This window comes from Leopardus geoffroyi, chromosome B3 (genome assembly GCF_018350155.1).
Source record: "Leopardus geoffroyi isolate Oge1 chromosome B3, O.geoffroyi_Oge1_pat1.0, whole genome shotgun sequence".
Classification (NCBI taxonomy): Eukaryota; Metazoa; Chordata; class Mammalia; order Carnivora; family Felidae; genus Leopardus; species Leopardus geoffroyi.
This window is the reverse complement of record NC_059337.1, coordinates 105605168-105621935: the sequence shown is the minus strand read 5'-3', so window position 1 is coordinate 105621935 and position 16768 is coordinate 105605168. Positions and strand designations below refer to the sequence as shown.

The 16768-nt window shown below is 35.4% G+C and overlaps 1 protein-coding gene across 15 annotated transcripts in view; it reads right to left on the bottom strand.

Annotated features, from left to right (window-relative positions):
* Positions 1-16768, bottom strand: part of KIAA0586 (KIAA0586 ortholog) — a 113094-nt gene that overhangs the window by 26054 nt on the left and 70272 nt on the right. For 14 of the 15 annotated variants that reach the window (XM_045451098.1, XM_045451097.1, XM_045451100.1 and 11 more), the window contains 2 exons: positions 12581-12735; positions 10794-10902 (listed from right to left, as the gene is read on the bottom strand). In XM_045451098.1, the coding sequence (XP_045307054.1) occupies positions 10794-10902; positions 12581-12735 (264 nt within the window). The remainder of the gene's footprint in view (positions 1-10793; positions 10903-12580; positions 12736-16768) is intronic. The other variant, XM_045451103.1, reaches the window with a different exon arrangement.

The window sequence follows — 16768 nt, the reverse complement described above, 5'->3', positions numbered from 1 at the left end:
GTTTCTTTTTAGAACAAAGGAAAGGTTCCGGGATTAGATAATGGCCATGGTTCCATAACTTTAAAAAAAATACTAAAAACCACTAAATTGTACATTTTGGGGCACCTGGGTGGCTCAGTTGGTTGAGAGGCCAACTTCGGCTCAGGTCATGATCTCACAGTTTGTGAGTTCGAGCCCCGCGTCAGGCTCTGTGCTGACAGCTCAGAGCCTGGAGCCTGCTTCTGTGTCTCCCTCTCTCCCCCACTAATGCTCTGTCTCTTGCTCTCTCTCGAAAATAAATAAAAACATCAAAAAGATTTTTTTACTTGTATACTTTAAAAAGGATAATTTTAAAATAAGAATTATATCTCAATTTTTAAAAACAGAATGAATGAATGATGCCATACTATTCTCTTTTCCTCTAGAGTTCAAGAAGACTGCCCAATGACTAATATGTAATCTGATTTAACTCTTCCTACCCTTGGGCAAATTCTTGCCTGCCCCCAACCTGCTCAACTAATTTGTCCTTGAAGAATAAGAAAACATCAATACTACAAAAGAAATCATACAATGTTTTAGAAAGCAGGTAAAAATCTAAAAGCAGCCTTTAGATTATTCCACTATAGCTCACTATCTACATTAAAGGTGTTGGTAATTAGAAAACAATTGGGATGATATATTTTCTTTTCTCTCTTTTCTTCTTTCTACTTTTTACTAAATAACAGAATTAAATGTTTGTGGTCAGTAGCAAATGATATTTAAGTTTGATTCAATAAATACTTATTGATTACTGTGCATTAAACACATTGGGAAACATCATCTCTTAAATAACAAACAAGATAACCTATCTTAAACAAACCACAGAACTATCAGTTTCTCTGACCTTCTGAATAATCAGTCTAGGCAATGTAGAGATGATAAAGGCAGTTCCTTCCAGAAAGCTGTTAAGTCACATAATAAATATGTATTAAATGCTTACTCCACAAAATGGTATGAAACAAGGAAAAGAATATCAGCTTTGCACTCAGGTAGGTAAGGGCTAGAATTCTATATCTTCAGTTTCTAAAACTGTGCTATGGGAAAGTTAGTTATCCTTCACGAACTTTATCCTTTTTTTTTATAAAAGGGGAATGGAACTACCTGCATGTCATGGTATTTTGAGGAACAAATGAGATAAAAGAGAGTACCTAGCAGGCTGATAGCGGAAATTATCAGTAAAACTATGATCATGTTCAGGGCACAAAAAAGCTGGGGTTGGAGTTAAAGATAAATAAGTCATTTGCAATCGGAGGTTCATAAGGACTCAGAAAAATGGAGCTAGATGTTGAAAAAGAAAGACATGCAAAGTAGGGAAAGAAGAAAATTACACATAAAAGGAAGATAACATGCAAAAACATCAAGGCTTAGAAGTGTAGTGGGGCGGGGCACCTGGGTGGCTCCATAGTCAGCTAAGCGTCTGACTTCAGCTCAGGTCATGATCTCACAGTTTATGGGTTGGAGCCCTGTGTCAGTATCGGTGCTGACTCTCAGAGCTTGAAGGCTGCTTCGGATTCTGTGTCTCCCTCTCCCTCTGCCCTTCCCCTGCTCATTCTCTGTCTCTCAAAAATAAGTTAACTTTAACAAAAAGTTTAAAAAAAAAAAGTGTAGTGTGTGAGAGAACTCAGTATTTATTGAACTGGACTGGGTTAATGATACATTATATTGGATATTGGATGTGCCAGTAAAGTTTTGAGCTGACACTTCTTTCTTTTCTGAAATCTAAACATGTATTTTCAGATTAGCACATACTATCTTCTCTTCTGTTACTAGTTAGTTGCTATTAATTACAAAGCTTAAATGTCCCAGGCTTCTAGCTTGAATAAAATGTATTCTCAAATAAATACCTAGAAATCCAATGTATATTATATTGAAGATACAATGTATTATAAAAGTATAGCCAACTATCTCCTCCTGAAGTGTTAAATACAGAAAAAAAGATGTGAATAATTGTGTGTAAAATACTCAGTGTCACATTTAAACACCTTTTAACAACAAAACCTTTTATACATTCCCATATAACAAACTTTTAACAAAAGTTAACTAAGAAAATTCATAATAGAAAAGGGTCAGTAATATTTAAGTTAGCTTTACTGAAGCATAATTCATACCCAGTAAGATTTACTTTTTTTTTTTTTTTTTTTTTTTTTTTTGAGAAAGAGAGAGAGGAAAAGAAAGGTCACTAGAGAACAAGGGGTGGGGGGGAGAGAGAGAGAGAGAGAGAGAAAGAGAATATCCCACAAAGGACAGATAGAGAAGTGGGGCTCACCGGGGGCTCGTGTTTTACCCCAAAAGGGGCTCATGCTCACCCGATGAGGGCATGAGCTCACCCGATGTGGGACTCAAACTCACGAACTGTGAAATCAATGACTGAGCCACCCAGGTGCCCAAGATTCACTCTTGACAAACACATGGTTATATAACCACCACCACAATCCAGATCTAGAACATCTATTTCACCTCCAAAGTTCCTCCTGCCATTTGTAGTCAAACCCTGCTCTCACTCCTAGAAGCCACTGATCTGTTCTCCTAATATAGATACTTTTGTTTTTTCCCAAATGTCATATAGCTGTAATTGTCACGTAAATACGGTATGAAGGCTTTTGAATTTGGCTTCTTTTATTTTATATAAAGCAATGAGACTCATCCATGCTTTTATGTATATCAGCATTTCATTCCTTTTTGTTGCTGAGTTCCACTGTATGGATGTACCATACATTGCTTATCCATTGACTTGTTGGAGGACATCTAGGTTCACTTCTTGGTAATCATAAATGAAACTGGTAAAAATTGAGTACAGGTTTTATGTGAATATAAGTTTTCAGTTCTCTTGAGTAAATACCTAGTATATGGACTGCTGGGTTGTATAGTAAATTTATATTTAATTTTAGAAGAAACTGCCAAACTGTTTCTCCAAGGTGGCTGTAGCATTTTGCACTCCACCAGCAATGTACAAAAATAAGAATTGCTCGGCCTTCTCATCAATGTGTGATGTTACCAGTTTCTTTGATTTCAGCCGACCTAATGGGTAGTTAGTGGTATCTACGTTTTAATTTGCACCTCCCATTAGTAACTAATGATGTTTAACATCTTTCTGTGTGTTCATTTGTCATCCATATAACTTTTTTTAGTGAAGTGTCTATTCAAATCTCTAAACTCATTCTTACTACTGAGTTTTATGTTTTTAAAACATATTTTGGATTCAAGTTCTTTATCAAAAAGTGGATTTGCAAATATTTTCTCCTAATCTGTAGTTTATCCTATTTCATTCTCTTAACAGTGTCTTTTGAAAAAGTTTTTATTTTCATTAAATCCAATCAATCAATATATGCTTCTAGGAACTATGACTTTTCTATAACATCTTAAAAATCTTTGCCCAACCACAGGTCACAAAGATTTTCTCCTATTTTGCTTTTAGAAGTTTTAGTGCTTTTGGCTTTACGTTTAGATTTAGGATCCATTTTGAGCTAATGTTTGTATATGTTTGTGAGATATGGGTCATGGTTCATTTTTTTGCACATAGGTGACCACTTGACCCAACACAATTTGTTGAGATTATCCTTTCTTCATTCAATTCTTTGCTATTTGTGAAAAATCAATTGATTATAAATGTATGGACTATTTTTGGATTCTATTCCACTGATCTGTCTACCTGTTAATCTTTATGCCAATACTACACTATGTGTAGTAAAGTTCATGCAGTGCAATATAATAGAAAGACTTTGAAACAAGCCAAATGGTTAACAAAGGAGAAGTGGTTAAATAAATAAATAAATAAATAAATAAATAAATAAATAAAAGTACAAAAAAAAAAAAGAAAATGTTTTAAAGCCATAGTGTAAATCCTCCAACCTCTTCTTTTTAAAAGTTATTTTGGCTATTCCAGGCCTTCTGCATTTCCTTATGAGCTTATCAGTATCTACCAAAACCTTATTAGAATTTTGACTGAGATTGCACTGAATCTATGGATCAATTTGGGGAGAACTGACTTCTTAATTTTGAGTCTTATCCATTTATAGGTCTTTGATTTCTCTCATCAGATGTTTTTGTAGTTTTTAGCACACAATCATGAAAATATTTCATTAGATTTATACCTAAATATTTCACATTTATGTTGCTATGATAAATTATAGTTTTTAATTACAATTTCCAATTTTTCATTGCTAGTTCAAAGAAATATCACTGATTTTTGTACATTGATATTGTAGCCCCTGTGAACTTGATAAACATGTTGGTTCCAGTAGGATTTTTGTAGGCCTTGTGGCACTTTATATAATCATGCATGACCAAATAGAAGTAAGTTTATTTCTTCCTTCCTAATCTGTATGCCTTTTTTCATTTTTCTTGCATCACTGCATTGGCTAGAACAGCCAGTATGATTTTGAAAAGGAGTAATGAGAGCAGACCTCATTGCTTGTTTCCAGTTTTACTAGGAAAGCATTTAGTCTTTCACCATCATGTGTGATGTTGACTATAGGTTTCTTGTAATGTCTTTCCTTTATCATGTTGAGAAAGATTCCTCTGATTCTTGGTTGAATACTGTAATCATAAAAAGATGTTGAATACTGTCAAAAGCTTTTCTAGATCTATTGAGAAAATCACATTTTTTTTTTTTTTTTTAGTCTATTCATATAGTGAATTACATTGCTTTTTGAATGGTGAACCAACCTTTCTTTCCTGGGATAAACCCACCTGGTCCACTTACTGTCTTTCTATATATTGTGGGATTCAATTTGCTAATATTTTATAGAGAAATTTTTTGTCTATGTTCATGAGAGATATTGGTCTATAAATTTCTTTTCCAGAAATGTCTTTGTCTGGTTTTGGTATCAGGGTATTGGTAAAAAGAGTTCTTTTCTATTTTCTGGGAGAGTTTGAGTAGAACTGGCATTATTTGTCTCTTAAATATCTGGTAGAATTCTCCAGTGAAACCGTCTGAGCCTCAGGTTCTCTTTATTGGAGGATTTTAAGCTAAAAATTCACTTTTTCTTTAACAAATATAAGATTACTTAGTTTATTATCAGTTTCTCCTCAAGTTAGATAAAATTTTTCCATTTTACCAATGTTGCCAAATTTATGAGCATAAAGATACTAATATTACTTTATAATCTCTTTAATTTCCATAGGATCTGTACTGATTTCCTCTCTCTAACTTCTAATACTAATGATTCATGTGTTTTCTCCTTTTTCCCTCATCATTCTGGCTAAGGTTTATTGATTTACCAGTCATTTCAAAGAACCAGCTTTTGGTTTCACTGGGTTTCTATTATGTTTAGGTTTTCAATTTCATTCTGTTCTTTTCCTTCCTTCTGTTTATTAGAAGTTTAATTGCCCTTCTTTTTCAGGTTTCCTCCATTAGAGGTTTAGAGCACTGATTTTAAACCTTTCTCTTCTATTATCATGTAAGCCTTTATGCCATAAAATTCCCTCTAATCACTGCTTCAGCAGCATCCCATGAATTTTGGTACGTGGTGTTTCCATTTTTATTCGATTAAAAATATTTCTTTTTTTTCTTTTAATTTTTTGAGAGACAGACACAGAGAACAAGTGGTGGGGGGTGGGGGGGAGAGTGAGGGAGACATAGAATCTGAAGCAGGCTCCAGGCTCTGAGTTGTCAGCACAGAACCTGATGTGGGGCTCAAACCCACGAACTGTAAGATCATGACCTGAGCTGTAGCTGGATGCTCTACTGACTGAGCCACCCAGGTGCCCCAAGTTCAAAATAGTTCTAATTCCCTTTGTAATTTCCTTTTTGACCCAAGGTTTATTAAAATGTGTGCAATTTAATTTCCAAATATTTAGTAATGTTCCTGGAATCTTTGTTATTCATTTTCATTTTCATTCCACTGAGGTCAGAGAATATATTTTGTATGATTTTAACTGTTTTAAATTTACTGAGGTTTGTTTCATGATACAGAATATTGTCAATCTTGGTTAATGTTTCAAGTTTACTTAGGAAGTAAAATCAGCTTTTTAAAAAAAATTTAAGTTTATCTACTTATTTTGATAGAGAGAGAAAATATCAGTGAAGGAAGGGTAGAAAGAGAGAGAATCCTAAGCAGGCTCCGCACTGTCAGCATGGAGCCTGATGCAGGGCTTGAACCCATGAACTGTGAGATTCTGACCTGAGCTGAAGTTGAGCACTTCACTGAGCCACCCGGGTGCCCCCAAATCAGCTGTTTATCAACTAGGTCCAATTGGTCAATATTGTTGCTTAGATCTTCTACATTCTTATTTATTTTATTTTTATTTTTTTATCAATTTTTTTTTAATTTAAATTTTGGTTAGTTAACATACAGTGAAATATTGGTTTCAGGAGTAGAATTCAGTGATTTATCATTTACATACAACACCCAGTGCTCTTCACAACAGATGCCCTCTTTAATGCCCATCACCCGTCTAGGCCACCCCCCCCCCCCATCAACCCTCAGTCTGTTCTCTATTGTTAAGAGTCTTTTGTGGTGTGTTTCCCTCTCTTCTTCCCCGCACCCTTCCCATATGTTCATCTGTTTTGTTTCTTAAATTCTACATATGAGTAAAATCATATGGTATTTGTTTTTCTTTGATTGATTTATCTCACTTAAATGCTACATTCTAGCTCCATCCACGTTGTTGCAATTGGCAAGATTTCATTCTTTTTGATAGCTGAATAATATATATATACCACATCTTCTTTATCCATTCATCAGTTGATGGACATTTGGGCTCTCTCCATATTTTGGCTATTGTTGATAATCCTGCTATAAACATTGGGATGCATGTACTCCTTTGCATCTGTATTTTTTGTATCTTCACAAAATAAAATGCTTTTGCACAGTGAAGGAAACCGTCAACAAAAACAAAAAGGTGACCTACTAAATGGGAGAAGATATTTGCAAATGATATATCCAATAAGGGGTAATATCCAAAATAAAGAAAGAACTTATATACCTCAACAATAAAAACCAATCTGATTTAAAAATAGGCAGAGGATTTAAATAAACATTTTTCTAAAAAAGACAAGTGGCCAACAGAAACATGTAAAGATGCTCAACATCCCTAATCATCAGGGAAATGCAGATCAAAGCCACAATGAGATATTACCTCACACCTGTCAGAATGACTAAAATAAAAAAGGACAAGAAATAACAAGTGTTGGCAAGGATGTAGAGAAAAAGGTACACTGTTGGTGGGAATGTATATTGGTACAGCCACTGTGGAAAATATGAGGTCCTCAAAAAATTAAAAATAGAAATATCATGTGATCCAACAATTCCACTACTGGATACTTATCCAAATAAAACAAAAATACAAATTCAAAAAGATATTTGCACCTCTATGTTTATTGCAGCTTATTTATAACAGCCAAGACACAGAAGCAATGTAAGTCCCCATTGACAAATGGATAAGAAAGATTTCCCTCTCTCTCTCTCTCTCTCTCTCTCTCTCTCTCTCTCTCTCTCACACACACACACACACACACACACACACACACAGGAATATTACATAGCAATAAAAAAAGGGTAAGATTGTGCTATCTGAAACAACAAGGATGGACCCAGAGGGTATTATGCTAAGTGAAGGAAGTCAGACTGAGAAAGACAAATATGTATGATTTCACTCTTATGTGTAATCTAAAAAAATAAAACAAGTGAATAAGCAGAATCAGACCTACAAATATAGAGAATAAACTGATGGTTGCTAGAAGGAAGGGTCGGGGGGGAGATGGGCAAAACAGTTAATAGGGGGGAGTGGGAGAATCAGGCTTCCAGTTATGGAATGAATAAGTCATGGGAATAAAACGCACAGCATAAGGAATATAGTCGGTGATGTTGTAATAGTGTCTGTCATGTGATGACAGATGGTAGCTACCCTTGTGGTGAGCACAGCATAATGTATAAACTTGTCAAATCACTATATTGTACCCAGAAAACTAGTGTAACATTGTGTGTCAACTATACTCAAATTTAAAAAAAAGATACTGATAGAATGTAAAAAATAAAAAAATAAAGTGAACTATTTTAATACATTACTTAATAGAATTTAACTGTTCTTGGGTTTATAACAAACAAGCAGATTTAAAACTAGTCTCTTATTTATATGGAAGAAAGTCAACTTGCCCAGAAAAAGAAGCAGTAAAAGTTAACTTGCATAGTAAAAAGGAAAAAAAATTAAAGACTCACTGAAATCACTTAAATTGTTATGTTCACTATAAACCCATTAATCAGGACTTAGAATCAGAAAATGGTATCCTGTGGTCAAAAATACAACCAATGAATTCAATACCAAATGAAAGAATTTCACTCTTAGATTCCAAAGATAACCATCTGTCAGATCAATTCAATTTCTTTTTATATTAAAAGCTGAAAGTTATAATCAAGGGGGGGGGGCGGAAACAAGGATTTTACAGACTTGTCAGAAGCATAGTGCTGGAACTCATGTCCTACCAAATCTTCAGTCAATTTGTAATGATCACTGAAACAGCTGCTACTGCTAGTGAAGCTACTTGATTCTTTATATACACATATTAAACTAGTACACATTTCAAAGTGAAATATAGGATACTTCTCCCCAAAACAGTCATAATTTGGGGTTCAAGTATTCTTAGAAGCATTTAGCTGCCAGAAAAGATGTGGTTTTGATTCCCTTGTGATAAGGTGAATTTCCTTCATTATCTTCAAGGCCTGTATGAAAGATAGGATTGAATTCCTTCAAGGTCACCCAAAGTCCTGAGAGCCCTAGAGGATTATTTTGGCATTGTGACTCTCCTATTCTCTGAAACATTTGGCAATGTCTTAGAGTTTCATCAGAGAAAAAATAAAACCCACAAAATTTATGGGAAAAAAAAAGTCATAACTGACTATATTTGCCAAGGCAATCACATTCATTAAAAAAGTATTCAATATGGAGATCTGTATCAGTTATAGAGTGAAACTCTTGGCTTCTATTTTCAAATGTTCTATTTATAGCTCACTGGGTATTTATTTGTCTCAGTCAAAGCTGATATAGGTCTGATCCTCTAACTTCTGTATTACATATAAAATTAAATGAAAAGAAATTATATATATTAAATCTAACCATTCTAAACTCTTCTAAATAAAACTTGCTTTAACCAGCTAACACCTCGGTTTCTTTTATTCATACAATTTTTATTGACTTATTAAATGTTAATTAGACACTATTTAACAACATTGTACTTCATGACATTTTGTTGTAAGCCAACAAGAATTTATTGCCATCTTGTGGTCATTCATGTATGTGAAACTGAATGTCATTTTCCTGAAGAGAGACGCTTACTTTAAAATCTTACCAAATTTTCCCATCACCTGAGAAAAATGATCATTTTATCACATACAATATCTCCCAAGGAGACAAAATTTACTAATAATTTTAAGACATTACAATTTTTTTAAACCTAACTTAAATATATAGTCTTTGACCGTGAATGGTAACAGTACTCAGTAGAAGGACATCAAGTCAGTCCTGCCATTATCTTAGAAACATTCATTTGTTCCTATCTATATACTGTTTTGATTAATTTTTAAATACTATAAGAAGAGTTTTATAGCCAAGTTTCCATGGGATTCTAAAATACAATATTCACATTACTGTACCACGGTCAGGTTAAAAAGGTGGTCAGGAAGGCAAAGTTCTGAGAGGTGGGAGCAAGAGAGGAACAAAAAACGAAAGTAAAAATCTAAACCTCATAGAGCATAATTTTAATAAATATCTTGAGTATGTCCTTGTTTTGGGTCTTTCCTGTAACACTAAATGTATAGTTACATTTGCAATTATACTGGCATTCAGTAAATGAGATTTAAAAAAAACACAATCATAAAAGCAAAGAAAAATGTTCTACTGCTTAAAACATTCCTAATACTTCTTCCTGGATTGTGGAAATAAAGTTTTAAAACAGAAAAATCTTAATTTCTACTGCCAAATTCCAGAGTTTAGGTTATATTAAATTTAAGTGACTAAGAAGCAAGAAGGTAAATAAAGCAGAAAGCCAACAGTCTTTCAGAAACATAAAGGAACATCAAAATGCTATGATGCTGACTATAGAATTGAAGTTCAACCACACAACTGGTCATTTACATAATGTGCATTCAGTGTGAGAATCCTTTGTTTTTTTTAAGTTGTGTTTATTGGTCAGCATCACCCACAACACTGAATAGCCTTTACAAAGAAGCACCTTTACAGCCACAGCCCCCGCCTTTTTCACATAATTTAAAATAGACTAATCTGACACAGATACAGACCTATAAACAGATAAAAAGACAATCAACTGCATAAGAACCAAAAGATAAGATTAAAGGAAAAACACTACCTAAGAGTTTTTTTGTTTTTTTTTTTTTTTTGTTTTTTTTAATTTTTTTTTCAACATTTATTTATTTTTGGGACAGAGAGAGACAGAGCATGAACGGGGGAGGGGCAGAGAGAGAGGGAGACACAGAATCGGAAACAGGCTCCAGGCTCTGAGCCATCAGCCCAGAGCCTGACGCGGGGCTCGAACTCACGGACCGCGAGATCGTGACCTGGCTGAAGTCGGACGCTTAACCGACTGCGCCACCCAGGCGCCCCAAAGAGTTTTTAAATTCATTAGAAATGGAGTTTATTGGTACAAAGAACAAATATACAGTCAAATATGATACGAGATTCTTTATCCCAATGGACTAAGAAAAAACAGAAAACGTACAGACAAGAATGTGATGTAGACAAAAATAAAGAATTTTCATCATATACTTGTTCAATATCAGGGCAAGCATCAAACTATTATATTACAAGAAGATGAATCTTACCTTGTTGCTGTGAAAGTGAAATATCAGATTTACTTCTTACACGTATTAAACGACTTTGTGCAGGCTTGTGTTCAACTTGTTTCGCATCTTGGTCATGCTTTTGTTGGTACTAAAGAATTTAAGACGTGAAGTCATAACATTGTTTTTTAAGTTACTTTAAAAAGTTTTGAGCAATTAAACTATTTAGTTGTTTCTTACATAAAATTTGAATATCATACATGTCCTCTAATTGCTAAATGGGTGATAGAGTACATATTACTAGAGAAAAGACATTGGAAATAAAATCTTTCAAAAGATTTGGATAATATATACAGATTTCAAATATTCAAATCACTTCATAATTCAAAGCTCCTTATAAATCAAACTATTCTAGATATATACACATGATGGATTTAGACAGGATAAAAACTTAATGTGGTTGTTAAGCTCTCCCATATAACCATTTTTACATAAAATGAAAATCTGCATAATGCACTGCAATTTTCAAAGAGCTTTTCTATATAGTAACATCACTTAATTCTCACAAGCATGAGTACTCTTATCCTACTTTGACATTCAAGAAATGTGCACTCCACCACAAGCCCCATCATCTCTCTTCCTAGTACCTATAACCTAACCAAATTTGAAATTTACAATAGTCACAAATTCTTTCACAACCACACATCACAAACTGTGAAAGCCATTTTATTTCTTCCTTTTACTATTTTATGGTCCTAATTATGAATGAGTGCCTGAAACCAGCTATCAGATATACTTTGACAGGACTTTAAAAAGATACCTCTTGATTCTTATCAGCCACGAGTTGACCCACAAGCTGAACCCAGGCAATTGGAAACTCCTTACTCTGGTCCTGTTCTTGGAATATGCGTCCCACCTACTATTTCCATACTGGCAGTCATTAAAGGACATAGCCTTGAGAGGGGAAGGTGTTATGACACCGTCTGGACTGAATACCTGACTGAACCCAATTAAGGCTTCTATATAAACTTTTAAGATTCTGGTGGCTGGGTGCAGAGATCTACCGGTCTCACAAGTGCCCGAGACAGGTCTGGTAAGTAAGTCCCCTTGCTTATTTAAACCTGCCATCTGCCAATCTGGAGTGGTATGTGTCTTTATTCGGTCTCTCCTTGCTCTCCATGAATAGGGGCCAGTTTTAAACTTCACCCAGCAAACTCCTGAGGTTGCAACCAACAATACCAATCCCATGCAATGCTATGCAATATCATGAAATACATAGTGAATAAACTAATCTACAGTGAGAAATCCATTGCCATTACACAGATACAAAACTGTTTTTAATAACGTGAACATTTCTTTACATGCTGGAGAGTAATTAACCTATTTTTTCAGTACAGAAGATTACATGGGCCATTGGCCTAACTCACCATGAAATTGCTTATGTAACAGCTTTTGCAAAATTTAATATAATAAATTTTTCTTGAGTACCTGCTATATGCAAATTAATGAGCTAGATATTTCATGATGACACAAAGTATCAATAATAGCTACCTAACCAGCATTATATATATGTATATGTGTATATACATATATATATATGCTATTCTTAATCTCTAAATAAAGATGAGGAAACTAAGGGTTAGAAAAAGGCTATGTATTCAAGGTCATAGCTAGGGTCCAGATGAGCTAAGAGTTGTATCCAGGCTTGAATTAACAAATAAAGGAAGCATGGATTGAAACTGACTCCAAAGTCTAATCTCTTGGCAGTGCATCATGCTAAGCCAATATTATTACCATTCTCATTTTAAGTAAAGTACAAGGATTATTACCTGATGATTATCTTCAACTGCTCCTGATAACTGAACATCATTTTCTTGCACTGTCAAAAGTGTTGTGGGAAGAGCAAGGTTAGAATTTGGCTGCAACTCCAATTCTCCCAAACTCATTGGTCCATGACTAGCACATGAATCTTCATAAACACCACCTGTTGTCAAATATATAAACAAAAAGTTAAAATAAATTGTTTAATTTGATTTCTGCTCAGGTCATGATCTCACAGTTCATGAGTGCAAGCCCCACATTGGGCTCTGTACTGACAGTGTAGAGCCTACCTGGGACTCTCTGTCTCCCTCTCTCTCTGCCCCTCCCCCCATCACACGTGCATGCACATACTCTGTGTCTCTCAAAAATAAATAAGTAAACAAAAAATAAATATAAATATGTACTAAATAATGAAAATCTCGCAAGAAAATCTAGGAGACTATAGGTATAAATTTGTGTTAGAAGAGACCATAAAAACACAGAAAGTATAAAAGATAAAAATAACTAGGGACACCTGGGTGGCTCAATCAGTTGAGTGTCTGACTCCTGATTTCAGCTCAGGTCAAGGCCTCATGGCTGTGGAATCGAGCCCCACAATCAGGGTCTGCACTGAGCGTGAAGCCTGCTTGGGATTCTCTCTCTGCCTCTCTCTATGCCCCTCCCCTGCTCATGGTTTCTCTCTCTCTCAAAATAAATAAACATCTTAACATATAGAAATAACTACATAAAATTTTTTTAGCTATATGGCAAAGAAAGACCATAAATAATGTCAGTACAAATTTAGAAAAAGATATTTGCAATACAGATGTTAAAAAACATCAAAAATATAGAAATAGCTCTTACAAAGTTATAAGAAAAATTTAGAACCTAATAGATGGGGAAAGAATTTAAGTAGGCAATTCACAGAGAACAAATCCAAATGGCCAACAAACATGAAAAGAAGCCCACAGGCAGCCAGAGACTTGTAATTTCCACAGGACTTACTGTGTAAAAACAAATGCAGGCAAGTGGGCATTCTATCTTAACTTGTAAAATAACAGTGTACACATACATCGTATGTATCCATCATGAATGTTAAACATGTGAGTGTGTCTATGGATAAAAAGAGGAAGATTACATATGAGAATCTTAACAAGAGTTAGCTGGGGTAAGGCATATGGGACAGGAGAAAACATGAGGATGAGAGGTGGATGGAAACTAATGTATGACATAATCACATTTTGTTTTATGTAAAATTATACATGGTTAATGTATGGGTACAAAGAAAAAGTAATTAAAAAGACACAAGGTAAACTTTGATAAAAGACCTAAATGTAAAAACTCAGAAGGTATATAATCAAACATCTCTTCCAAAGCATTCAAAGTGGATAATAGCTTTCAACTCCTGTAACACCCTATCATTTAACATATATTCACTGGCTATGTCGTAGGTGTTACACACTCTGCTAGACAACAGGAATGAGACAGTGAACCCTCAAGTAAGATTACAGATCAGTGTGACAAAAGCAACTTTAGGCAGGCTACAGAGAGCACATACGACAGGTATCTAACCCAGTGATAAAGGGTCACCATGACAGCCATCATAACAATGCTGAATTTGCTCAACAACACGATGGTGTCACTTCTACAAAGTATGCTCATGGAGTATGAGTGTTTCATCTGTATAAAGTAACTTAACCCCTTGTAACTATCATGTCACTCACATCAAATTTATCATAAGTTGGGGCACCTGGGTGGCTCAGTCAGCTGAGCGTCCGACTTCGGCTCAGGTCATGATGGCGCAGTCTGTGAGTTCGAGCCCCGTGTCAGGCTCTGTGCTGACAGCTCAGAGCCTGGAGCCTGCTTTGGATTCTGTGTCTCCCTCTCTCTCTGCCCCTCCCCCGCTCATGCCCTGTCTCTCTCTCTCTCTCTCTCTCTCTCTCTCTCTGTCAAAAATAAACATTAAAAAAATTTATCATAACTTGAAATCCCTAATTTTACTCTACTAGAATCTTACTGCTAAGCAAAGGCAACCTCAGACTTAGAAACTTCAACTTTCAGAGAAGACTAAGTCCACCCAAAATTGCCAGTGCCCAGCAGCAGCTTTGGGTTTGTCATATCTAATAGGTTTTTCCATTTGTAGGGAATGGATGCCTAAAGGCATCTGAAATTAATTCTAATGCTTAAAACCCCACTCATCCTTATGTCCTCATAATTCTATCCTTTCTCCATATTCCTTTCTCTTAGTGAATGGAAATTCGCAGCTACCCAACCATTCTAGCCAGAAACGTGGAAATGTCTTAGATCCTTTCTTTTGCACTTCTCATATTCAAACTAAATCTTGTTCATTCCCCTCCTTAACTGTCTCTCAAATCTCCCTTTTTACATTTCCTCACTGTTAAGTAGTGTTTCACCAGCTTTACTGCAACAGCTGTCCAGTCAGCCTCCTTGCCTCCAGTCTTAATACTCTCCTCTATTCATCACACTGGACCTGAGATGATCTTGCTAAATAAAAGGCAAAGATGATCATATCAGTCATCTACTTATAATCCTTATGGATCTGTGAATATCAAAAAACATTCAGAAGTGATAGAAATTCAAGACTAAATTTTCCATGGGAATAAATATAAAGTAAGATTGGCATTTGGTGCACAAATGGATCCATATCATTTTAGAGTGAATCCAAAAACTACTTCATGTATTATCTAAGATTTTTTAGGATCTGCTTTCTGCTCACTACTCCAATCTCACTGCTTCCTAAACTCTAGCTCATTAATAAAGTACTTATATTTCCTTAAGTCTTGCTATTTTTTTATTTTTTATTTTTATTTTTATTTTTTCCTCTTGTCTCATTGCATATTCTGCCTGGAAGTTCCCTCCTCATTTACTACATGGCAAACATCTATTCATCTTTGAGAATCCATTTCAAGTAAGCCTCCTCTGATGTTTGAAGTCTTTTTGTGATTGCCCTCTCCAGGTACAAGTGACCTATATCCCATCCTACATGAACTTCTTCAAGGTAACTATGATAATTTATTGCATGTTTGTGCCCTCTCATCTATTACTTCTACCAGAGGAAAAAAATCATTATGGACAGGGCCTTACTAGGTTTTATATTCCTAGCTTCTAGAATGTGCATAGAGCATAGCAAGCACTCAAAACCTATTTTCTGAATGAATAAGTAAATGAACAAACTGGAATATGCTTATTATACTCCACCATTAAGATCTGATTTCCTATCAGGTCTTGTGGGAAAATGTCTCTGAGACCTCTCCTGTGGGTAGAGTCCTCCCCTGCACTCCACAGCTGTTTGTGTTGTTGTACTAACCACACAGTATTACTGTATAACCTTTCTTGTATTTCTCTTACACTAGTTTGTAAACTTCCTTGAGAGCAGATATCCATCATTTCTGTATCTCAAGTGTCTAACACTGTACCAAGTGTCTACCATTGTACATAATATAGTGCCAGATACATAGTAGGTATTCAATACAAGCTTTCTGAGTAAATGAGAGCTACAATTAGTAGTGTATCTCAGAGTCCTCACAAGTTGTTTAAAAATATCAGTTTACATTTTACGGGTTTTTTTAATTTTTTTAACGTTTATTTCTGAGAGACAGAGAGAGACACAGCATGAACAGGGTAAGGGCAGAGAGAATGGGAGACACAGAATCCAAAGCAGGCTCCAGGCCCTGAGCTGTCAGCACAGAGCCCTTCGTGGGAATCGAACCCACAGACCGTGAGATCATGACCCGAGCTGAAGTTGGATGCTTAACTGACTGAGCCACCCAGGTGCCCCTAGGCGCTTTAAGACACTTCATCAAAGCTAATTTTGCATCTTTTGTTACTCAACCCAAACTGAGAACCTCAGGATTAGGAAGAGTGGTAGGGGGATAGAGGTTGCAAATAGGACAATTTCTGAAAAAGGTGCAGAGGTAGGGAGAGCAAAGTAAGAATAGATGAGCCTCTGTAGGTAAAGTTATTTAAAAAATCAGTATAGGGCATCTGGGTGGCTCATTAGGTTAAGCATTCAACTTCGGCTCTGGTCATGATCTCATGGCTCATGGGTTTGAGCCTCACATCAGGCTCTGTGCTGACAGCTCAGAGCCTGGAGCCTGCTTTGGATTCTGTGTCTCCCTCTCTTTCTGCCCCTTCCCCACTCACATTCTGTCTCTCTCTCTCTCCTTCAAAAATAATTAAACACTAAAAAAAAAAAA